We start from the raw sequence: 23,391 nt of genomic DNA on the forward strand, positions 1-23,391 counted from the left end.
GTCCTATGGGTGCTGGGGGGGCACTGGGAGCACTGGGAGGGGGTCCTATGGGTACTGGGGGGGCACTGGGAGCACTGGGAGGGGGTCCTATGGGTACTGGGGGGGCACTGGGAGGGGTCCTATGGGTACTGGGGGAGCACTGGGAGCACTGGGAGGAGCTCTCATGGGTGCTGGGGGGGCACTGGGAGCACTGGGAGGGGTCCTATGGGTGCTGGGGGAGCACTGGGAGCACTGGGAGGAGCTTTCATGGGTGCTGGGGGGGCACTGGGAGCACTGGGAGGGGTCCTATGGGTACTGGGGGAGCACTGGGAGGAACTGGGAGCACTGGGAGGGGTCCTATGGGTACTGGGGGGGGCACTGGGAGCACTGGGAGGGGTCCTATGGGTACTGGGGGGGCACTGGGAGCACTGGGAGGGGTCCTATGGGTACTGGGGGGGCACTGGGAGGAACTGGGAGCACTGGGAGGGGTCCTATGGGTACTGGGGGGGGCACTGGGAGGCGTCCTATGGGTACTGGGGGGGCACTGGGAGGAACTGGGGGCACTGGGAGGGGGTCCTATGGGTGCTGGGGGGGCACTGGGAGCACTGGGAGCACTGGGAGGGGTCCTATGGGTACTGGGGGGGCACTGGGAGGAACTGGGGGCACTGGGAGGGGGTCCTATGGGTACTGGGGGGGCACTGGGAGGAACTGGGAGCACTGGGAGGGGGCCCCAACCCCCCTTGACCCCCCCTTTCCCCCCCAGGACTTGGGGTGCCTCCAGACCCCCCAAACGGAGCCGCCGCCTCCCGGCAACACCACTGTGCTCTGACCCCCCCCATTTTGGGGCCCCCCCAGATCTTGGAGGGGGAGGGGGGGCTTAAAATCTTGGGGCTCCCCCCCCCAAAGTCACCCCCCCCGACTTTGGGGCCCCCCTTTTCCCTGGGGGGGGGCCTTGCACCCCCTATTATGACCACTAAGGGCCCACCCCCCCCACACCCCCCTTTATTTTTGGGCCCCCCCTTATTGTCAGTCCCTCAGGAACCCCAATTTTGCCCCCCCTTAAAATATGGGGTACGGTGGGGGGGGGAACCACTCCACGACACTAAACCCCCCAATTTCAGGGTGGGGGGGTCCTGTCTGTCTCTCTCTGCTGTTGGGGCTCCCCTCAAATTAGGGACCCCTCCAAAATGACCCCCCCTCCTCATTTTGATTTTGGGGACCCCCCCCGATTTTGGGGACCCCCCTTTTTATGCCCCCCCTGTACAATAAGAGCCTTTTTATTCTTCTAAACTGCCTCTGAGGGGTTTTATTGGGGGGGGGGAGGAATTTGGGGACCCCCCCGGGGCATTGGGGGGTGGGGGAAGGCTCAATTTTGGGGTGGGGGTACCTCAATTTTGGGGGGGGGCGCCCCTTTATTTGGGTTTGGGGGGTGGCAGGAATTGGGGGGGGGTGAATGGGGGGCGTTAAAGGGTTGTGTACCTCCCCCCCAATTTTGACGCCCCCCCCCTTTTTCAGGTGCCCCCCCTTAATCCCCCTCTCTTTCCACCCCCCCCATTTTTTGCCCCCCCCACTTTACCCCTTCACCCCATTTTTTTGCCCCCCTTTACCCCTTCACCCCATTTTTGCCCCTTTTATCCCTTCACCCCATTTTTTTACTCCTTCCCCCCCCTTTTCTGCCCCCCTTTACCCCATTTTACCCCCTTTCACCCCATTTTAGACCTCTCTTCACCCCATTTTTTGCCCCCCCTTAACTCTCCTCTTCACCCCCCTTTTCACCCCATTTTTACCCCCCCTTAACCCTATTTTTTGCCCCCCCCATTTTTTGCCCCCCCCCCCCCCAATTTTCCCCCCATTTTCCCCCCATTGACACCATTAAAACCATCAGCATTTATTGCCCCCCCGGGGGGAGGTTTTGGGGTGCATTCCGGGGGTGTTTTCACGGGGGGGCCGCGGGGGGGCTGGGACGGGGGGGCCTCGCCCCCCACCACGCGCGCAGGGTCTCGCGCCAGCCCCCCCCCCGCGGGGCCCCCCCGAGGCTCTTGGGGCGCGGCAGCACCTGAGGGGGGGCGGCAAAGAGGGGATGGGGGGGTCAGGATTGGGGTGACCCCCCCTGACCCCTCCATTTTGGGGTTCACCCCCTCATTTCTTCCTTCCTGACCTCAGAACCCCGTGTTTCAGGGTCTCCCCCCTCCATTTCCCACCCCCCCTTATTTTTGGGGTGTGTCCCCCCCCCCACCTCGCGCTGGAACTCATCACAGCCCCCCCCTCCCCCGGCCCTCCATTTTGGGGTTCCACCCCCCCCATTTCTGGCTTCCTGACCCCCCAGGCCCTCCCTGTTTTGGGGTCCTTCCCCCCCTTATTTTTGGGGTGCCCCCCCTCATTTTTGGGGTGTCCCCACCCACCTCACGATGGAACTCTTCATTCAGCCCCCCCCCGACCCCCCGATTTCTCGACTCTTGACCCCTCAGACCCCCCTGTATTGGGGTTCTTCCCCCTATTTCTGCCCCCCCTTTATTTTTGGGGTGCCCCCCCTCATTTTTGGGGTGTCCCCCCCCACCTCACGCTGGAACTCTTCATTCAGCCCCCCCTGACCCCCCGATTTCTCGACTCTTGACCCCTCAAACCCTCCTGTATTGGGGTTCTTCCCCCTCTTTCTGCCCCCCCTTATTTTTGGGGTGCCCCTGGCCGTTTTTGGGGTGTCCCCCCCCCACCTCGCGCTGGAACTCGTCGCTCAGGCGCCGCAGGTGTCTCCCGTAGCGTCGAGCGGCCCAAAGCGCGGGGGGGGCCGAGCGGGAGCGACCCCGCAAACCGGGGGGGGCACCGGGCACAGAGCCCCCCCCACTGCCCCCCGACTCTGGGGGGGACCCCAAGCGGGAATCTGGGGGGGGGGAGAAAAAGGGGGGGTCAGAAATGGGGGGGGAGGAATGAGGGGGGCAGAAAAATGAAGAGGAAAAATAGGGGGGAGGAATGGGGGGCGGGGGACAAAAAGGGGGGAATGGGAATGGGGGGCAGAAATGGGGGGGATCATTTGGGGTGAACCCACAACCCCCCCCCCAAAATGGGGTACGCGGGGGGGGTCTGACCTGCGGGGGGGGTCCCGGGCTGGCTGGGGGGGGGGGAGCCCCCCCAGGGCTCCTCTGGGAACTCCTCCAGGTTGAACATGGCTGAGGGGGGGCAATAAAGAGGGGGGGGGGTGAACCCCAAAATCTGGATCCCCCGCTGCCCCATAACTGCCCCCCACACTGCCCCATAACTGCCCCCTCCCGCCCCATAACTGCCCCTCCACTGCCCCATAACTGCCCCCTCCCCCCCATAACTCCCCCTCCACCCCCATAACTGCCCCCCGATACGTTCTGCCCCCCCCGCCCCATAACTGCCCCCCCACTGCCCCATAATTGCCCCTCCAGCCCCATAACTGCCCCCTCTCCCCCATAACTCCCCCTCCACCCCCATAACAGCCCCATAACTGCCCCCCGATACGTTCTGCCCCCCCTCTCCTGCCCCCCCAGCCCCATAACTGCCCCCTCCCGCCCCATAATTGCCCCCCCAGTCCCATAACTGCCCCCCGACACCTTCTGCCCCCCTTCTCCTGCCCCCCAGCCCCATAACAGCCCCATAACTGCCCCCTCCCGCCCCATAATCGCCCCCCCCACCCCCAGAAGTGCCCCACACACCTTCTACCCCCCCCCCCGAGCCCCATAAATACCCCTTTGCCCCCCCCCCAGGCCCCATAACCACCTCCTCTGGCCCATAATGGCCCCCCAACACTTTCTGCCCCCCTCACAGCCCCCCACAGTCCCATAAATGCCCCCCCACACCTTCTGCCCCCCTCAGCCCCATAACCGCCCCCCCCCAACCCCAGGATCCCTCCAGTTCTGCCCCCCCCCCGCCCCATAACTATCCCCTACACACGTTCTGCCCCCCCCTCCCGCCCCCCCAGACCCATAACTGCCCCCCCCGAAGTTCAGCCTCTCCCTTCCGGCCCCCCCCAACCCCCATAACAGCCCCCCCCAAACCCGCCCCCCCCCTGCCCCCCCCCCCACCTCGGCCCCCGCCGCCGCTCCCGGCCGCCGCCACCACGTGACTGACAGCCGCGCCGCCCAATCCCCGCCCGTGACGTCATCGCGCAAGCCACGCCCCCTCCCAGCGCTAGCCCTCACTTGGGCGGGGCCGATGCGCGCGGCGTCACCCGCCCGCACTCAAGATGGCCGCCGCGGCCGCTCTAGTCAGCTCGGCGCCTTCTCTATGGTTACGCTATTCCCACAGCGGTTTACGGAGCCGTTAAGGGGGGGCGGAGGGGGGCAGCTACGTAATTTGCGTAGGAGGGGGGGAACCCCCAAAGGAGACCCCAAAATCTGCCCCCCCCGTTGCCAACCCTCATAGATTTTTTACCCCCCCTCCTAGGTTTTGGCCCCCCCAATGGATTTTGAGCTGTCCCCCCTCAGATTTTGAGGTCCCCCCCATAGATTTTGGGGTCCCCCCCTTCCAGGGAGGCCCAAAGGGGGGGGGATTGGGGTCCCAGGAGGTTTGGGGGGGGTAATTCCCCCCCCAATTGGAGGGGGGGATGGGATTAACCCCCCCCCCTCTCTGGGTGCCTCATGGAAAGGGCCCCAGGGCCAAACTGGGATCCTCCCAGTATCGACTGGGAGTGACCTCGGCCGCCCTTGGCCTGGAACTGGGAGGGGGGAGGGGAGGGAGACCAGTATAACCAGTAAGGGCAGCACCAGTATAACCAGTACGGCTACACCGGCACAACCAGTATAACCAGTGCCACCAGTAAAACCCATAGAGACCACACCAGTACAGCTGCGCCGGTACAACCAGTATGGCTGTACCAGTACAACCAGTATAACCCACACCAGTACAACCAGTATGGCTGTACCAGTACAAGCAGTATAACCCACACCAGTACAACCAGTATGGCTGTACCAGTACAACCAGTATAACCCACACCAGTACAACCAGTACAGCTGCACCAGTGCCACCAGTAAAACCAGTACAGCCCACACCAGTATAACCAGTACAACCGGGACCAGTATAAGCCACACCGGTACGACCGCTACAGACAGCAGGAGAGGCACCAGTATAACCAGTATGGCCACACCAGTGCCACCAGTACAGACACACCAGTATAACCAGTACAGGCTACACCAGTATAACCAGTATAGGTCACACCAGTACAACCAGTGCCACCAGTACGGGCAGCACCAAGGACACCAGTGCAACCAGTATAAGCACCGAGAGTGTCCCCAGTGCCCCCAGTGCCCCCAGTGCCCCCAGTGCCCCCAGTTCCAGTGGGATGGGGGGGGGGGCTGTCACGTGGGCGGTGACGTCAGAGGGGGGGTATAAAAACCAGAGCAGAGGAGCCCCAAAGGGGATAAAGAGCCGAACCGGATCAAAACCCGGAGCTGGATTGGCCCAGGAGTGGATCAGGGACCGGAACCGGATTAAAACCCGGAGCCGGATCCAATGGAAACCGGATCCGGGATCAAAACGCGGAGCCGGATCCCAACAGAGCCGGATCAGGGACGGGAACGGGACTAAAGTCCGGAGCCGGATCCAACCTGAACCGGATCAGGGATCAGAACCGGATCAAAACCCGGAGCCGGATCCAACCCGAACCGGATCAGGGATCAGAACCGGATCAAAACCCGGAGCCGGATCCCCCCAGAGCCGGATCAGGGATCAGAACCGGACCAAAACCCGGAGCCGGATCCAACCCGAACCGGATCAGGGATCAGAACCGGATCAAAACCCGGAGCCGGATCCCCCCAGAATCAGATCAAGGACTGGAACTGGATTAAAACTTGGAGCCGGATTCAAACCGAACTGGATCAGGGACTGGAACTGGATTAAAACCCGGAGCCGGATCCAATCAGAACCGGATCAGAGCCCAGAACTCGATTAAAACCCGGAGCCGGATCCCCCCAGCACCGGATCAAAGCCCGGAGCCGGATCCCCCCGCAGCGGATCAGGATGAGCGGGGGGGCCCCTCGGGGTTCCCGCCGTTCCGGGGGGTCTGGGGGGGGGTCCCGGGGGGGGGCGGTGCCTCCGGGGAAGCTGCAGCTCCTCGAGCGGTTCTTCACCCCCCCGGGGCCCCCCCCGGGCACCCCCTCCTCGTCCCCCTCCTCCCCTTCCTCCCCCTCCTCCTCCTCCTCCTCGGGGGAGGGGGGAGCGGGCGGGGACCCCCCCTTGGCACCCATGGGTGCCCCCCCCTTTTATAACCCCCCCCACCGGCGGGGGCCGAGCAGGGATCAGGGTCCGAGGGGGGCCCGGGGGGGGCTCGGGGACACTTTGGGGACCCCCGAGCCCCTTAGGGATATCGGGGGGGGGATCAGGGGCCCCCCCTTGGCACCCATGGGTGCCCCCCACCCTTACAGCCCCCCCCGGCACCGCCGAGAGAGCCACCTCCGTCCCCTGGGGGGGGTTGGGGACACTTTAGGGACCCCAGACCCTTTTGGGGACCCCCCCCCGGCACCCAAAAGTGGGGCTCCCCCCACCCCCCCCACCCGGCGGAGGGGACCGAACCGCCTCCGCCTCCCCGGGGACGAAGGGGGGGGGTTTGGGGACACCTTGGGGACCCCAAACCCCTTTGGGGACATCGGGGACCCCCCCCCGTCACCCATGGGTGCCCCCCACCCTTACAGCCCCCCCCCTCGGCGGGGGCCAAGCAGGGAGCGGGGATCCAGGGGGGCGCGGGGGGGGCTGGGGGACACCCTGGGGGGGGTCGGGGACACTGAGGGGGGGGTCGGGGATATGGGGGACCCCCCCTCGTCACCCATGGGTGCCCCCCACCTTTACAGCCCCCCCCCCTCGGCGGGGGCCAAGCAGGGATCACGGATCCAGGGGGGTCCTGGGGGGTTTTGGGGGGCCGGGGGGGGGTCTCGGGGACACGGGGGGCCACGAGGACCCCCCCTCATCACCCATGGGTGCCCCCCACCCTTACAGCCCCCCCCACCCTGGGGGTCCCCCCCCTCCCCGTGGGTCCCCAGTTAAGGGGGGGGGGGCGGTGCCTCGGGGGGGGTTAAAAAGGGGTCAAAGCCGAAGCCAAGAGGGTTTGGGGGGTTCGGGGGGGTCCGGGGGGGTCCGGGGGGGCCCCCCGAGGCGTTGGCGTTCTTTAGAAGCCGTGGGGGGGCGCCGGGGGGGTCCCCGTTTCTCTCGTTTCTTGGATGAATTAACCCATCGGGTGCTGAGCCCCGCGCAGCTCCGAGCTTTGGGGTGGCCCCCCCGCCCCCCAGGGCCCCCCCGAACACAGGGGCACCCCCAAACCCCAGAGGCTTCGTGGCTTTCCCAGGTACACCCCCCCACAAAAGAAGGGGTGCAGGGAACCCCCGGGGGGGGCACCGAGGAGGAGGAGGAGGAGGAGGAGGAGGAAGATGGGGGGCAGGTAAGGGGGGGGGGGCACCGAGGACCCCTTTTTGGGGGGTGGGGGGGCCCCTGGGACCCCCCTTGTTTGGAGGTGGGGTCTTCTCTAGGATCCCCTTTTTGGGGGGGGCACATAGGACCCCTTTTTTTGGGGGGGGGCACCTGGACCCCTGGGACCCCCTTTTTTTGGGGGTGGGGGGGCAACCGAGGACCCCCTTTTTGGGGGGGGGCACTTGGACCCCTGGGAACCCCTTTTTTTTTGGGGGGGGCACCTGGACCCCTGGGAACCCCCCTTGTTTAGGGGAGGGCAACCGAAGACCCCTTTTTGGGGGCGGGGGGGCCCCTGGGACCCCCTTTTTTTTGGGGGGAGGAGTCTTGGAGGGGGTACTTTTTGGGGGTGGGGGGGCACCCAGATACTTGGGACCCCCCCTTATCCTTCACCCCCCCCCCCCAGGAGCCGGAGGCATCCGGAGGCACCGGGGGACCACGGGGGTGAGTTTTGGGGTGTCAGTTTGGGGCGGGGGGGCGGTTCAGAGTCCCAGAGGAGTTTTTTTGGGGTCTCAGAGAGGGTTTTTGGGGTCCCTGTGGGGGTTTTTGCGGTCCCAGAGTCAATTTTTGGGGTCTCAGGGTGGGTTTTGGGGTCCCAGAGTGGGTTTTGGGGGTCCGGGAGTCAATTTTTGGGGTCCCAGGGTGGGTTTTGGGGTCCCAGGATGGGTTTTGAGGTCTCATAGTGGGTTTTTGGGGTCCCAGAGTGGGTTTTTGGGGTTCCCGTGTCGGTTTTGGGGGTCCCCGTGTCAATTTTGAGGTCTCAGAGTGGGTTTTGGGGGTCCCAGGGTGGGTTTTTGGGGTCCCAGAGTGGGTTTTGGGGGTCCCCGTGTCAATTTTGGGGTCTCGGAGTGGGTTTTGGGGGTCCCCGGGTGGGTTTTTGGGGTCCCCGAGTGGATTTTTGGGGTCCCCGGTTGTTTTTTCGGGGTGCCAAGATCGGTTTTGGGGGTCCCCGTGTCAATTTTGGGGTCTCAGAGTGGGTTTTTGGGGTCTCCGAGTGGATTTTGGGGTCCCCGGTTGGGATTTTGGGGTCCCCGGGTGGGATTTTGGGGTGCCAAGGCCGCCCCCCCCCCGCAGCCCCCCCCGCCCCCCCCCGCAGGCGGAGATCGACGCTCTCTGGGAGACGATTGGCAGGTGAGGGGGGGCTCCCAGTGCTCCCAGTAACCCCTCCCAGTGCTCCCAGTAACCCCCTATGGGCTCCCAGTGCTCCCATATGGGCTCCCAGTGCTCCCAGTAACCCCTCCCAGTGCTCCCAGTGTCCCCCCCTCGGGCTCCCAGTGCTCCCAGTGCCCCACTATGGGCTCCCAGTGCTCCCAGTAACCCCTCCCAGTGCTCCCAGTGCCCCACTATGGGCTCCCAGTGCTCCCAGTGCCCCCCTACGGGCTCCCAGTGCTCCCAGTGCCCCACTATGGGCTCCCAGTACTCCCAGTGCCCCCCCGTTAGGCTCCCAGTGCTCCCAGTGCCCCCCCTTAGGCTCCCCAGCCCTCCCAGTGCCCCCTTACGGGCTCCCAGTGCTCCCAGTGCCCCTCCCCAGCCCTCCCAGTGCACCCCTATGGGCTCCCAGTGCTCCCATATGGGTTCCCAGTGCTCCCAGTGCACCCAGTTTGGGCTCCCAGTGCTCCCAGTTCCCCTCCCCAGCCCTCCCAGTGCTCCCAGTGCCCCCCCTATGGGCTCCCAGTGCTCCCAGTGCCCCCCCCTCGGGCTCCCAGTGCTCCCATATGGGCTCCCAGTGCTCCCAGTGTCCCCCCCTCGGGCTCCCAGTGCTCCCAGTGCCCCCCTATGGGCTCCCAGTGCTCCCATATGGGTTCCCAGTGCTCCCAGTTCCCCTCCCCAGTGCTCCCATATGGGCTCGCAGTGCTCCCAGTGCTCCCATATGGGTTCCCAGTGCTCCCAGTTTGGGCTCCCAGTACTCCCAGTCCCCCCAACGTGCCCTCCCAGTGCTCCCAGTGCTCCCATATGGGCTCCCAGTGCTCCCATATGGGTTCCCAGTGCTCCCAGTGCTCCCAGTTTGGGCTCCCCGCAGGCTCCAGGACGATTACGCCAACTCTCAGCGCCTCAATCGGATCCTGGAGGAGCGACTGCGGGGGCTGGTGAGGGGGGGGGGGGGAAACTGGGGGGGCACACAGGGGTTTGGGGGGGCACACAGGGGTTTGGGGGGGTCAGAGGGGTTTGGGGGGGCAAATTGGGGTGGTTGGGGGGATCAGAGGGGTTTGGGGGGGCAAATTGGGGGGTTTGGGGGGTCAGAAGGGTTTGGGGGGGCAAATTGTGGGGGTTTGGGGGGTCAGAGAGGTTTGGGGGGTCAATTGAGGGGGGTTTGGGGGGGTCAGAAGGGTTTGGGGGGGTCAATTGAGGGGGGGTTGGGGGGTCAGAGGGGTTTGGGGGGGCAAATTGTGGGGGTTTGAGGGGGTGAAAGGGGTTTGGGGGGGCAAATTGGGGGGGTTTGGGGGGGTCAAAGGGGTTTGGGGGGGCAAATTGGGGGGGCTTGAGAGGGTCAAAGGGGTTTGGGGGGGTCAGTTGGGGGGTTTTGGGGGGTCAGAAGGGTTTGGGGGGGTCAAATCGGTGGGTTTTGGGGGAGTCAGAGAGGTCGTGAGGGGCAAATTGGGGGGTCAGAGGGGTTTGGGGGAGTCCCAAGGGGGGGGGTCAGAGGGATTTGGGGGGCAAATTAGGGGTTTTCGGGGGTCAGAGTATTTGGGGGGCAAAACGGGGGGGGTTTGGGGGGGTCCCTTTTTGGGGTGCCAGGTTTTGGGGTGCAGGCGCAGGCCCTGGAGCGCGAGGCCCTCACCCGGCGCGTGGCTGAGGCGCTGCAGGGGGTGCTGGGGGGGCCCCCCCAGGCCCAGCCCCCCCCGGGGACCCCGGTGAGTTGGGGGGGGGGAATATGGGGGTTGGGGGGCGCTATGGGGCAGTTTGGGGGGGATTTGGGGTGGTTTGGGGGCCATTTGGGAGGGGCTGTGGGGCAGTTGGGGGGCTATGGGGGTGCTAGGGGGGCTATGGGGCAGTTTGGGGGGGCTTTGGTGGTCTATGAGGCAGTTTGGGGGGGCTTTGGTGGTCTATAGGGCAGTTGGGGGGCTGTGAGGCAGTTTTGGGGGTCTATGGGGGTGCTGGGGGGGCCATGGGGCAGTTTGGGGGGGCTCTGGGGGGTCTATGGGGCAGTTTGGGGGGGCTTTGGGTGGTCTATGGGGCATTTGGGGGCTGTGGGGCAGTTTTGGGGGTCTATGGGGCAGTTTTGGGGTGACTCTCTTTCCCCCTCAGGCGGAGGAGGAGGAGCCCGAGGAGGGGGAGGGGCCACTGCCGCCCCCCCCCGCCTTTCGCGACCCCCAATAAAGGACCCCCAAACTGCCCCCGAGCCTCGAACTGCCCTGGGGACCCCAAAACTATCCCCGGGGACCCCCAAAACCGCCCCCGGGACCCCAAAACCGCTCCTGGGACCCCCAAAACTGCCCCCGGGACCCCAAAAACCGCCCCTGGGACCCCCAAAACTGCCCCAGGGACCCCAAAGTTGTCACCAAGCCCCTAAAATCTACCCCAGTGTCCCCCAAAACTGCCCCCAGAGCTCAGAACCGCCCCATAGGACCCCCAAAACTGCCCCCGGGGCCCCCAACTCCCTCAAATTGCCCCCAGGCCGCCCCAAATCTACCTCAGGGACCCCAAAACCGCCCCAGGGACCCCCAAAAACTGCCCCTGGGACATCAAAAACTGCCTCAGGGACCCCAAAATTGCCCCCAACCCCCCAAAATCTACCCCAGTGACCCCCAAAACCGCCCCAGAAACCCCCACATATGTCCCTCAGGCCCCCCCTAAACTGCCCCCCAACCCCCTCAAACTGCCCCCAGACCCCCCCCCCCCCCAAATCTACCCCAGGGACCCCCAAAACCACCCCAGGGACCCCCAAAACCGCCCCAAAGACCCCCAAAAACTGCCCCTGGGACATCAAAAACTGCCACCGGGACCCCAAAATTGCCCCCAACCCCCCAAAATCTACCCCAGAGACCCCCAAAACCACCCCAGTGACCCCCAAAACCGCCCCAGAGACCCCCAAAACCGCCCCAGGGACCCCCAAAACTGCCCAGAGACCCCCAAAACCGCCCCAGAGACCCCCAAAACCACCCCAGGGACCCCCAAAACTGCCCAGAGACCCCCAAAACCACCCCAGTGACCCCCAAAACCTCCCCAGAGACCCCCCAAACCACCCCAGTGACCCCCAAAACCACCCCAGTGACCCCAAAACCACCCCAGGGACTCCCAAAAACTGCCCCCAACCCCCTTTTTTTTGGCTTTATTGGCACGAGGAGGGGGTTCCTCGCCCCCCCGCCCCCCACTTTTCCCCCCCGGGGGGTAGATTTTTTGGGGTTCAGTCGTCGGGGCAAAGGCGACTGCCGATGTCGTCCAAGAGCCAATCGATGCCGGACAGGAGGTTCTGCCCCGTGAAAGCCGAGCAGCCCTGGATGCACCAATGGTGGCTGCGGATGGAGTCCAGCTCCAGCGCCTGGGCGAGAAAAAGGGGGTTCAAGGGGGGGGGCAGCACCCCAAAAACTTGGGGACCTCAAAACCCCCCCATTAGCACTGCAGGAACCTCCATAGGAACACCAAGAACAGTCCAGAGGGGCACCAGGAACCCAACCCGTGGGGTTTTGGGGGGACCCAGGGATCCAGATTTAGTGCCTGGGGGAGAAAAAGGGGGTTCAATGTGGGGGCAGCACCCCAAAAACGTGGGAACCCCAAAACCCCCCCATTAGGACTCCTGAACCCTCCATAGGGACACCAAGAACCTCCCAGAGGAGCACCAGGAAGCCAACCCATGGGGTTTTGGGGGGACCCGGGGGTCCAGATTTAGTGCCTGGGGGAGAAAAAGGGGGTTCAAGGGCAGGAGCAACACCTCAAAAACTTGGGGACCCCAAAATGCCCCCATAGGAACCCCAGGAACCTCCATAGGGACACCAAGAACCTCCATAGGGACCTCAATCCATGGGGACACAGAGGCTTCGGGGGTCCCAGGAGCGTTTGGGGGGGTCTCAGGGGGTTTTGGGGGGTCTCAGGGGGTTTTGAGGGGTCTCAGGAGGCTTTGGGGGGGTCTCATGGGGGTTTGGGGGCTCTCAGAGTTGGGGGGTCTCGGGGGTTTTGGGGGGTCTCGGGGGGGTTGGAGGGTCTCAGGGTGGTTTGGGAGCTCTCAGGGGGGTTTTGGGGTGTCTCGGGGGTTTTGGGGTGCCTCGGGGGGTTTTGGGGTCCCACCTGGCTGATGGCGGTGGCCGGCAGCGCCCCGGGCAGGTCCTGCTTGTTGGCGAAGACCAGGAGGGTGGCACCGGCCAAGCGCTGCGGACGCCTCCGTGTCACCCCCCGATCACCCCCCCCCATCACCCCCGGGGACCCCCAGAGCACCCCCAGAGCCTCCATGAGCCCCCCCAGAGACCCCCTGAACCCCACCAGGATCTCCATCACCACCATGGTCCCACCACGCCCCATGTTCTCCCTGACCCCCATATCCCCCCATATCCCCCATATCCCCCCATATCCCCCCATATCCCCCCCATATCCCCCCCATATCCCCCCATATCCCTCCATATCCCCCCATATCCCTCCATATCCCCCCATATCTGCCCATATCCCCCCATATCCCCCATATCCCCCATATCCCCCATATCCCCATATCCCCATATCCCCCCCATATCCCCCCATATCCCCCCATATCCCCCCATATCCCCCCATATCCCCCATATCCCCCCATATCCCCCCATATCCCCATACCCCCATATCCCCCCATATCCCCCCATATCCCCCATATCCCCCCATATCCCCATATCCCCCATATCCCCCCCATATCTCCCCATATCCCCCATATCCCCCCCATATCCCCCCCTGTCCCCCCATATCCCCCTGTCCCCCCGTCCCCGGGTCACCTCCTCGCGCAGCAGCCCGCGCAGCTCGTGGGCGCAGAGCTGCAGGCGCTGCCGATCGCCGCTGTCGACCACCCAGATGAGACCGTCGGTGCTCTCAAAGTAGTTTCGCCAATAGGAGCGCAGAGAGCTCTGACCGCCCACGTCCCACACGTTCAGTTTGAACCTGGCAACACCCCCGGGGGGGGCATTGACAGATAAGATGGCCGACAAAACGGCCACGAACATGGCCATCAACATGGCTGCCAATATGGCAGCAAACATGACCATCAATAGGGTGGCCAACATGGCTGCCACTACGGCCATCAACATGGCTGCCAATATGACTGCCAACACAATCATCAACATGGCTGCCAATATGGCTGCCAAGAAGAACATCAACATGGCTGCCAATATGGCCGCCAAGAAGGGCATCAAAATGGCTGCCAATATGGCTGCCAACACAACCATCAACATGGCTGCCAGTATGGCTGCTAACACAATCATCAAGATGGCTGCCAACATGGCCGCCATCACAATCATCAACATGGCTGCCAATATGGCTGCGAAGGACATCAATATGGCTGCCAATATGGCCATCAAAATGGCTGCCAATACGGCTATCAACATGGCTCCCAATATGACTGCCAATATGGCCGCCAACAAGGACATCAAAATGGCTGCCAATACGGCTGCCAATATGGCTGCCAACATAGCCATCGACATGGCTCCCAATATGGCTGCCAACACAACCATCGACATGGCTGCCAATATGGCCATCAACATGGCTGCCAATATGGCTGCCAACACAGCCATCAAAATGGCTGCCAATATGGCCACCAGCAAGGATATCAAAATGGCTGCCAATATGGCCGTCAACATGCCTGCCAATATGGCTGCCAAGAAGGCCATCTTGGCAGCCATATTGGCAGCTATGTTGATGGCCTTCTTGGCAGCCATATTGACAGCCATATTGATGATCGTGTTGGCAGCCATATTGGCAGCCATGTTGATGATTGTGTTGGCAGCCATATTGGCAACCATGTTGATGATTGTGTTGGCAGCCATATTGGCAGCCATGTTGATGGTTGTGTTGGCAGCCATATTGGCAGCCATGTTGATGATTGTGTTGGCAGCCATATTGGCAGCCATATTGATGATTGTGTTGGCAGCCATATTGGCAGCCATGTTGACAGCCATATTAGCAGCCATATTGGCAGCCATTTTAATGATTGTGTTGGCAGCCATATTGGCAGCCATGTTGGCAGCCATGTTGATGGTTGTGTTGGCAGCCATATTGGCAGCCATATTGATGATTGTGTTGGCAGCCATATTGGCAGCCATGTTGACAGCCATATTGGCAGCCATGTTGATGATTGTGTTGGCAGCCATATTGGCAGCCATGTTAATGATTGTGTTGGCAGCCATATTGGCAGCCATGTTGATGATTGCATTGGCAGCCATATTGGCAGCCATGTTGACAGCCATATTGGCAACCATATTGGCAGCCTTGTTGATGGCCAATATGGCTGCCAGTATGGCCGCCATCACAATCATCAACATTGCTGCCAATATGGCCGCCAAGAAGGCCATCAACATGGCTGCAAATATAGCTGCCAATATGGCCATCAACATGGTTGCCAATATGGCTGCTAACACAATCATCAACATGGCTGCCAATATGGCTGCCTATATGGCCATCAACATGGCTAACAATATGGCTGCCAGCAAAATCATCAATATGGCTGCCAATATGGCTGCTAAGATGGCCATCAACACGGCTGCCAATACGGCTGCCAACACAACCATCAACATGGCTGCCAATATGGCTGCCAACACAACCATCAACATGGCTGCCAATATGGCTGCCAACACAGCCATCAACATGGCTGCCAATATGGCTGCCAACACTATCATCAACATGGCTGCCAATATGGCTGCCAACACAACCATCAACATGGCTGCCAATATGGCTGCCAACACTATCATCAACATGGCTGCCAATATGGCTGCCAACACAGCCATCAAGATGGCTGACAATATGGCTGCCAAGAAGGACATCAACATGGCTGCCAATATGGCTGCCAACACAGCCATCAACATGGCTGCCAATAAGGCTGCCAACAGAGTCATCAACGTGGCTGCCAATATGGCTGCCAAAAGAGCCATCAACATGGCTGCCAATATGGCTGCCTATATGGCCATCAATATGGCTGCCAATATGGCCATCAACATGGCTGACAATATGGCTGCCAACGCAGCCATCAAAATGGCTACCAATATGGCTGCCAATATGGCCGCCAACAAGGACATCAAAATGGCTGCCAATATGGCTGCCAATATGGCCATCAACATGCCCGCCAATATGGCTGCCAAGAAGGCCATCTTGGCAGCCATATTGGCAGCCATGTTGGCGGCCATATTGGCAGCCATGTTGATGATTGTGTTGGCAGCCATATTGGCAGCCATGTTGATGATTGCATTGGCAGCCATATTGGCAGCCATGTTGACAGCCATATTGGCAGCCATATTGGCAGCCATGTTGATGATTGTGTTGGCAGCCATATTGGCAGCCATATTGATGATTGCGTTGGCAGCCATATTGGCAGCCATGTTGACAGCCATATTGGCAGCCATATTGGCAGCCATGTTGATGGTTGTGTTGGCAGCCATATTGGCAGCCATGTTGACAGCCATATTGGCAGCCATATTGGCAGCCATGTTGATGATTGTGTTGGCAGCCATATTGGCAGCCATGTTGACAGCCATATTGGCAGCCATGTTGATGATTGTGTTGGCAGCCATATTGGCAGCCATGTTGATGATTGTGTTGGCAGCCATGTTGATGATTGTGTTGACAGCCATATTGGCAGCCATGTTGATGATTGTGTTGGCAGCCATATTGGCAGCCATGTTGATGGCTGTGTTGGCATCCATATTGACAGCCATGTTGATGATTGTGTTGGCAGCCATATTGGCAGCCATGTTGACAGCCATATTGGCAGTCATATTGGCAGCCATGTTGACAGCCTTATTGGCAGCCATGTTGATGGCTGTGTTGGCAGCCATATTGGCGGCCATGTTGATGGTTGTGTAGGTGGCCATATCTGCAGCCATGTTGATGTCCTTCTTGGCAGCCATATTTGCAGTCATGTTGATGGCTGTGTTGGCAGCCATATTGGCAGCCTTGTCGATGTCCTTCTTGGCAGCCATATTGGCAGCCATATTGATGTCCTTATTGGCAGCCATATTGGCAACCATGTTAATGATTCTGTTGGCAGCCATATTGACAGCCATATTGGCAGCCATGTTGACAGCCATATTGGCAGCCATGTTGATGGTCGTGTTGGCAGCCATATTGACAGCCATGTTGATGGCCGTGTTGGCAGCCATATTGGCAGCCATGTTTATGGCTGTGTTGGCAGACATATTGGCAGCCATGTTGATGGTTGTGTAGGTGGCCATATTGGCAGCCATGTTGATGGCTATATAGGCAGCCATATCGGCAGCCATGTCGATGTCCTTCTTGGCAGCCATATTGGCAGCCATGTTGATGTCCTTATTGGCAGCCATATTGGCAGCCATGTTAATGATTGTGTTGGCAGCCATATTGGCAGCGATGTTGATGATTGTGATGGCAACCATATTGGCAGCCATGTTGATGGCCAATATGGCTGCCAGTATGGCCGCCATCACAATCATCAACATGGCTGCCAATATGGCCGCCAAGAAGGCCATCAACATGGCTGCAAATACAGCTGCCAATATGGCCATCAACATGGTTGCCAATATGGCTGCTAACACAATCATCAACATGGCTGCCAATATGGCTGCCAACACAGCTATCAACATGGCTGCCAATATGGCTGCCAATACGGCCATCAACATGGCTGCCAATATGGCTGCCAGCACAATCATCAACATGGCTGCCAATATGGCTGCTAAGAAGGCCATCAACATGGCTGCCAATATGGCTGCCAACACAACCATCAACATGGCGGCCAACATGGTTGCCACTACGGCCATCAACATGGCTGCCAATATGGCTGCCAACACAATCATCAACATGGCTGCCAATATGGCTGTCAACATGGTTGCCAATATGGCTGCTAACACAATCATCAACATGGCTGCCAATATGGCTGCCAACACAGCTATCAACATGGCTGCCAATATGGCTGCCAATACGGCCATCAACATGGCTGCCAATATGGCTGCCAATATGGCTGTCAACATGGCTGCCAATATGGCTGCCAACACAACCATCAACATGGCGGCCAACATGGTTGCCACTACGGCCATCAACATGGCTGCCAATATGGCTGCCAACACAATCATCAACATGGCTGCCAATATGGCTGTCAACATGGCTGCCAATATGGCTGCCTATATGGCCATCAACACAATCATCAACATGGCTGCCAATATGGCTGCCAATAAGGACATCAACATGGCTGCCAATATGGCCACCAACACGACCATCAACATGGCTGCCAATATGGCTGCCAACACAACCATCAACATGGCTGCCAATATGGCTGCCAACATGACCACCATGACCACCCTCATGGCCAATAGCACCGCTGTGGCCACCACCCTGGCTAACAGGGCCATTGTGGCTACAACCATGATCAACATGGCCGCTAGTGGCCACCATATGACCAATAAGACCATCGCGCCCAGCTCCCTGACCTTTGTGGCCACCATGTCGACCACCATGGCCAATAACCCCACTGGGGCTACCAGCGCGACCACCATGGCCACCATCATGACCAACAAGACCACTGTGGCCACCACGATCACCGCCATGGTGCATAAGACCACCGTGGCCACCACCCTGACCTACAAGACCACTGTGGCCACCACCATGACCACTGTGGCCACCACCCCCGTGGCCCACAGGGCCGCCGTGGCCACCGTCGTGGCCGCCGTGGCCGCTCACCCGCGGTGCTCAAGGGTTTTGATGTTGAAGCCCAGGGTGGGGGAGATGGTGGCCACGTCCTCCCCGTTGAAGCGCTTCAGCAGCGTCGTCTTCCCGGCGTTGTCCAGACCCCTGCGAGGAGGGGGTGGGGCATGAGGACACGCCCTCTACATAGCCACGCCCCTCTACGAAGTCACGCCCTCCCAGTGCAGCACCTCCCATTGGGCTTAGCCTCTTCCTCACCCATGTGACCGATCACACCCCCTGTAAAGCCACGCCCACCTCAATGTGGCCACGCCCCCAAGGGCCAAATATGGTCACACGCCTTCCATTGTGGCTCCTTCCTTACAGGCCACGCCTCCCAAAACAGCGCATTCACCTGACCACGCCCCCTCAGAGATCAGTCATCTGGCCACGCCCCCAGACCACGCCCCTCCAAAACATATTGGGCAGCTAGCCACGCCTCCCTCCCGGTACAGTCCCCGCCTACCGCTTTGGCCACGCCCCCTCCCGGAGAGCCCAGGGCTCTGACCACGCCCCCAGCTCCTGTCATTGCCTCCCCCGCCCCTCCCTTTCAGCCCCCCTCGACTGCCCCCACCCCCCTACCCCCTCCCCTCCCGCCATTTCAGCCCCCCCATTCCAAGACCGTCGCCCTCCTCCTCCCCCCCCACAGCCCTCCCCCCATCCCTCCTGCCCCCCCCCATCCCGGTGCCCCCCCCTTCCCCTCACAGCACGAGCAGCCGCAGTTCCCGCTCCTTCTCCCGCATCTTCTTCAGGATGGTCAGCAGCCCCATGGCCGCCGCGCGCCGCCGACAGGCCACGCCCCCTGCCGGGGCCGCGCCCCCTTCGAACGCATTGGCCAACACCGCCCCAAAAAACCCGCCCGCTCCCTGAAGCCACGCCTATTTCACCTCCCATTGGCTGCCGCAGCCAAGACACGCCCCCTTGTCGCGTCACGTGATCGTATTGAAGCGAGCCGTTAACCCCCTCAAGCTCGAGACGAGCCCGCCGACTCCCATTGGCCCGCGCGGCCGCTAAGCCACGCCCCTTCCCCCTCAGAAGGGGCCTTATCGCCCCCCATTCTCCCCTTACGGCCCCCCACTTCCCCCTTATTGCCCCCATTTCACCCCTTATTGCCCCCATTCCCTACTTATTGGCCCCATTCTCCCCTTATGTCCCCCCATTTCCCCCTTATTCTCCCCGTTTCCCTCTTATTGCCCCCCCTTATTGCCCCCATTTCCCCCTTATTCCCCCCTTATTGCCCCCACTCCCCTTCTCCTCAGACCACGCCCCCTCACCTCCCACAGCCCCGCCCCTAAGCCACGCCCTCTCTCTCAAGCCCCGCCCCCTCCGGCGGCGGGAGGACCCAAGGCGGGGCGGCGGGGCGGTTCAGGGGGGGCCCTCATGGATTTCGGGGGGGGGGCCCGGGTCCGCCATGGCCGCCCTGAGCCTCCTCGTGCCGCTGCTGCTGCTGCTGCTGCCCCCGGTCCGGCCCGAGGGGCCCGGCTGCCGCCTGCGCTGTAAGGGACCCCCCCCAAAGGCACCCCCCAAACCGGGACCCCCACAAAGGGACCCCCCCAAACCGAGACCCCCCCCCTCCAAAGGGACCCCCCCCAAAGGGACCCCCCCAAACCCAGGATCCCCTCCCATTCCACCATTTTTGGGTGCCCCCCCTCCCGCCCCGTTACACCCTCCCCTGGTTCCCTCACCCTTTTGGGTCCCCACTTTGTTTTCCCCTCACATTGGTTCCGCCCCAATTCCCACCCCCATTGTCCCTCTATTACCCTTATTGCCCCCAATCCCCCCTTTATGGCCCCCAATCTCCCCCCTTATTACCCCTCATTCCTCCCTTATTGCCCCCATTCCCCCTTATTGCCCCTCATTCCTCCCTTATTGCCCCCATTCCCCCTTATTGCCCCCCCATTTCCCCCCTTATTGATCACCATTCCCCCCTTATTGCCCCCACTCTCCCCTTATTGCCCCCCATTCCCCCCCTTACTGCCCTGTATTGCCCCCATTCCCCCTTTATTGCCCCTTATTGCCCTCCATTCCCCCCTTATTGCCCCCATTCCCCCCATTCCCCCTTTATTGCCCCCATTCCCTCCGTTATTGCCCCCATTCCCCCCTTATTGCCCCCATTCCCCCCCTTATTGCCCCCATTCACCCCCTTATTGCCCCCATTCTCCCCGTTATTGCCCCGTTCCCCCTTATTTCCCCCCATTCCCCCCCTTATTGCCCCCATTCCCCCCTTATTGCCCCCATTCACCCCCTTATTGCCCCCGTTCCCCCTTATTTCCCCCCATTCACCCCCTTATTTCCCCCCATTCACCCCCTTATTGCCCCCGTTCCCCCCTTATTGCCCCCCGTTCCCCCCTGATCGCCCCGGTTGCCCCCCAGGGGTGCAGGTGGGTCCGGGGGCCGGGGGGTGCCGGGGGGGCTCCGCGGGCGCCTGTGTGGGTCACTGCGAGTCCAGCGCCGTCCCCTCACCCCACGGCGCCCCACGGCCCCTCAGCGCCCGCGCCCAGTGCTGCGCCATGGCTGCCGTCCGCAGGGTGAGCCCCGGGGACCCCCGGGGACCCCCAGGGACCCCCAGTGTTCCCCAGTAACCCCCAGGGACCCCCAGTAACCCCCAGTGCCCCCCAGTGCCCCCCAGTGCTGCGCCATGGCCGCCATCCGCAGGGTGAGCCCCGGGGACCCCCAGGGACCCCCAGTAACCCCCAGGGACCCCCAGTGCCCCCCAGTAACCCCCAGGGACCCCCAGTGCTGCGCCATGGCCGCCGTCCGCAGGGTGAGCCCCGGGGACCCCCAGTGCCCCCCAGTAACCCCCAGGGACCACCAGGGACCCCCAGTGCCCCCCAGTGCCCCCCAGTGCTGCGCCATGGCCGCCGTCCGCAGGGTGAGCCCCGGGGACCCCCAGGGACCCCCAATGCCCCCCAGTGCTCCCCAGTAACCCCCAGGGACCCCCAGTAAGCCCCAGGGACCCCCAGTGCTGCGCCATGGCCGCCTTCTGCAGGGTGAGCCCCGGGGACCCCCAGTGACCCCCAGTAACCCCCCAGTGCCCCCCAGTGCCTCCCAGTAACAGCCGGTGCCTCCCAGTGCTGCCCCAGTAACTCTCAGTAGCTCCCCAGGGCCTTCCCAGTAACCCCCAGTGCCTCCCAGTAAGCCCTGGCAACTCTCAGTGCCTTCCCAGTAACCCCCAGTGCTTCCCAGTCCTGCCCCAGTAACCCCCAGTGCCTCCCAGTAAGCCCTGGCAACTCTCAGTGCCTTCCCAGTAACCCCCAGTGCTTCCCAGTCCTGCCCCAGTAACTCCCAGTGCCTCCCAGTAACCCCCAGTAAGCCCTGGTAACTATCAGTGCCTTCCCAGCGCCCCCAGTAATCCCCAGTGCCTCCCAGTGCTGCCCCAGTAACTCTCAGAGTCTTCCCAGTAATCCCCAGGGCCTCCCAGTAACTCTCAGTAACACCCAGGAACTCTCAGTGCCTTCCCAGTAACAACCAGTGCTGCCCCAGTAACTCCCAGTAACTCTCAGTAGCTCCCCAGGGCCTTCCCAGTAACCCCCAGTGCAATCCCAGTAACCCCAGTAACCCTCAAGGTTCTCCCAGTAACTCTCAGTAATTCTCACTCACCTTCAGGGCCCTCCCAGTAACCCCCAGTGCTGCCCCAGTAACTCCCAGTAACTCTCAAAGCTCTCCCAGTAACTCCCAGAGCCTTCCCAGTAACTCCCAGTAGCTCTCAGTAACCCTCCAGGGTCCTCCCAGTAACCCCCAGGGCTGTGGGGGGGCTCTATGGGGAGCTCAGATTTTGGGGGGCTGTGGGGGGGGGTCTTTATGGGGGGTCAGATTTTGGGTGGACTGTGGGGGGGGTCGTAATGGGGGGGGTGTCTCATGTTTTGGGGGGCTGTGGGGGGTCCCTACGGGGGTCTCATGTTTTTGGGGGGCTGTGGGAGGATCCCTACGGGGGGGTCAGGTTTTGGGGTGCCCCCCCCAGGTCCGGGTGACCCTGCAGTGCCCGGGGGGGCCCCGGCGGCTCCGCACCCTCTCGGCCGCATCCTGCCGCTGCGACGCCTGCACCTTCGCCCGGTACTGACCCTCCCGGGAGCCCCCCAAAATCTGGGGGGGCCCCCCCGACATGCTGACCCCTCCCTCAAACTTCTGGGGACCCCCCCCAATTCCTTCCTGCCCCACAAACTCCTTCCCCCCCCAAAGCTCTGGGGGACCCCCCCAATATCGGGGACCTTCCCCAATTTTGAGTTCCCCCCCAATATGGGGGACCCCTCCCCAGATCTCTTGGGGACCCCACTAAGCTCTGGGAGTTCCCCTCCCAATTTTGGGGTCCCCCAATCTCTTGGGGACCCTCCCCAATTTTGGGGACCCCTCCAAGCTCTGGCGGTCCCCCCGTCTCTTGGGGACCCCCCTAGTTTCGGCCCCCTCCCCCAAACCCTGTGGACCCCCTAAACTCTTGCTTCCCCCACCAACCCTTCTTGCCCCCCCAAACCCTGGGGACCCCACCTGAATTTTGGGGACACCCCCAGGTCTTTGGGACCCCCCCAAATATCGAGGTGTCCCCCCCGGGACTATTAAACAGCTCTGCGTGTGAAATGGGGGTCGGAGTTTGGGGGTACCCTGTATTTGGGGGGGGGGGCATAGGGAGGTTTGGGGGGGTTCCTGTATTTGAGGGGGCAAAGGGGGGGTTTGTCGGGGTCCCTATATTTGGGGGGGGCATAGGGGGTTTTGGGGGGGTGCCTATATTTGGGGGGTTCAGGGGGTTTTGAGGGGGTCCCTGTATTTGAGGGGGGGTTCAGGAAGTTTGGGGGGTCCCTATATTTGGGGAGGGCTCAGGGGGGTTTGGGAAGGCACAGGGGTTTGGGGGGGTCCCTATATTTGAGGGGGGCATAGGGGGGTTTGGGGGGGTCCCTATATTTGGGGGGGGCATAGGGGAGTTTGGGGGGTCCCTGTATTTGAGGGGGGGTTCAGGGGGTTTGGGGGGGTCACTATATTTGGGGGTCACAGGGGGGTTTGGGGGGGTGCCTATATTTGGGGGGCAAAGGGGGGGTTTGGGGGGTCCCTATATTTCGGGAGGGCTCGGGGGGGGTGGGGGGGCACAGGGGTTTGGGGGGTCCCTATATTTGGGGGGTTCAGGGGGTTTTGGGGGGTCCCTGTATTTGGGGGGGGCACATTCCTGCTCCCCAACTCCCATCTCTGCCTATGGGGGGGCGG

At 62.1% G+C, this 23,391-nt stretch overlaps 5 protein-coding genes across 8 annotated transcripts in view; 3 read left to right on the forward strand and 2 right to left on the reverse strand.

Annotated features, from left to right (window-relative positions):
* PLCB3 (phospholipase C beta 3) overlaps positions 1–959 on the forward strand; it is a 34,443-nt gene extending 33,484 nt beyond the window's left edge. For 2 of the 4 annotated variants that reach the window (XM_054052551.1, XM_054052555.1), the window contains one exon: positions 743–958. In XM_054052551.1, the coding sequence (XP_053908526.1) occupies positions 743–808 (66 nt within the window). In that variant the 3' untranslated portion in view covers positions 809–958. Of the gene's footprint in view, positions 1–742 lie in introns of all 4 variants that reach the window. The other 2 variants (XM_054052553.1, XM_054052554.1) reach the window with 2 other exon arrangements.
* Positions 960–1,891: 932 nt separating this feature from the next.
* On the reverse strand, positions 1,892–4,078 carry BAD (BCL2 associated agonist of cell death). The gene is made up of 4 exons (XM_054052564.1): positions 4,023–4,078; positions 3,063–3,143; positions 2,691–2,857; positions 1,892–2,035 (listed from the first exon to the last, which is right to left on the reverse strand). The coding sequence occupies exons 2-4, from the start codon at positions 3,139–3,141 to the stop codon at positions 1,916–1,918; spliced, it is 366 nt and encodes a 121-aa protein (XP_053908539.1). The 5' UTR covers positions 3,142–3,143; positions 4,023–4,078; the 3' UTR covers positions 1,892–1,915.
* A 74-nt stretch (positions 4,079–4,152) lies between these two features.
* LOC128849825 (uncharacterized) lies at positions 4,153–11,187 on the forward strand. Its single transcript, XM_054052449.1, has 8 exons — positions 4,153–4,227; positions 7,274–7,366; positions 7,799–7,836; positions 8,489–8,523; positions 9,413–9,479; positions 10,143–10,244; positions 10,639–10,742; positions 11,177–11,187. Exons 1-8 carry the CDS (start codon positions 4,153–4,155, stop codon positions 11,185–11,187), a joined length of 525 nt encoding a protein of 174 aa, XP_053908424.1.
* Positions 11,188–11,670: 483 nt separating this feature from the next.
* Positions 11,671–23,390, reverse strand: ARL2 (ADP ribosylation factor like GTPase 2). Its single transcript, XM_054052509.1, has 6 exons — positions 23,372–23,390; positions 18,907–19,003; positions 18,199–18,309; positions 13,281–13,443; positions 12,616–12,696; positions 11,671–11,872 (listed from the first exon to the last, which is right to left on the reverse strand). The coding sequence occupies exons 2-6, from the start codon at positions 18,969–18,971 to the stop codon at positions 11,738–11,740; spliced, it is 555 nt and encodes a 184-aa protein (XP_053908484.1). The 5' UTR covers positions 18,972–19,003; positions 23,372–23,390; the 3' UTR covers positions 11,671–11,737.
* GPHA2 (glycoprotein hormone subunit alpha 2) lies at positions 19,571–22,374 on the forward strand. Its single transcript, XM_054052510.1, has 3 exons — positions 19,571–19,697; positions 20,575–20,729; positions 22,163–22,374. Exons 1-3 carry the CDS (start codon positions 19,613–19,615, stop codon positions 22,259–22,261), a joined length of 339 nt encoding a protein of 112 aa, XP_053908485.1. The 5' UTR covers positions 19,571–19,612; the 3' UTR covers positions 22,262–22,374.
* Position 23,391: the final 1 nt, after the last annotated feature.

Source organism: Cuculus canorus, chromosome 34, assembly GCF_017976375.1.
Source record: "Cuculus canorus isolate bCucCan1 chromosome 34, bCucCan1.pri, whole genome shotgun sequence".
Taxonomy (NCBI): domain Eukaryota; kingdom Metazoa; phylum Chordata; class Aves; order Cuculiformes; family Cuculidae; genus Cuculus; species Cuculus canorus.

Bases quoted from the DNA above. Each gene is read 5' to 3' on its own strand.
- GPHA2 (XM_054052510.1), top strand. From the start codon at position 19,613: ATGGCCGCCCTGAGCCTCCTCGTGCCGCTGCTGCTGCTGCTGCTGCCC. The intron at 19,698-20,574 runs GTAAGGGACCCC...GTTGCCCCCCAG, and splicing joins GCCCGGCTGCCGCCTGCGCT to GGGTGCAGGTGGGTCCGGGG. The intron at 20,730-22,162 runs GTGAGCCCCGGG...TGCCCCCCCCAG, and splicing joins CCATGGCTGCCGTCCGCAGG to GTCCGGGTGACCCTGCAGTG.
- ARL2 (XM_054052509.1), bottom strand. From the start codon at position 18,971: ATGGGGCTGCTGACCATCCTGAAGAAGATGCGGGAGAAGGAGCGGGAA. The intron at 12,697-13,280 runs GTGACCCGGGGA...AGGCGTCCGCAG, and splicing joins GCGGGCTGCTGCGCGAGGAG to CGCTTGGCCGGTGCCACCCT. The intron at 11,873-12,615 runs GTGGGACCCCAA...TTTCTCGCCCAG, and splicing joins CGGCCACCGCCATCAGCCAG to GCGCTGGAGCTGGACTCCAT.
- LOC128849825 (XM_054052449.1), top strand. From the start codon at position 4,153: ATGCGCGCGGCGTCACCCGCCCGCACTCAAGATGGCCGCCGCGGCCGC. The intron at 4,228-7,273 runs GTTACGCTATTC...TGGCTTTCCCAG, and splicing joins AGCTCGGCGCCTTCTCTATG to GTACACCCCCCCACAAAAGA. The intron at 10,245-10,638 runs GTGAGTTGGGGG...TTTCCCCCTCAG, and splicing joins AGCCCCCCCCGGGGACCCCG to GCGGAGGAGGAGGAGCCCGA.
- BAD (XM_054052564.1), bottom strand. From the start codon at position 3,141: ATGTTCAACCTGGAGGAGTTCCCAGAGGAGCCCTGGGGGGGCTCCCCC. The intron at 2,858-3,062 runs GTCAGACCCCCC...CCCCCCCCCCAG, and splicing joins GCCCGGGACCCCCCCCGCAG to ATTCCCGCTTGGGGTCCCCC. The intron at 2,036-2,690 runs GTGGGGGGGGGA...GCCCCCCCTCAG, and splicing joins GCGACGAGTTCCAGCGCGAG to GTGCTGCCGCGCCCCAAGAG.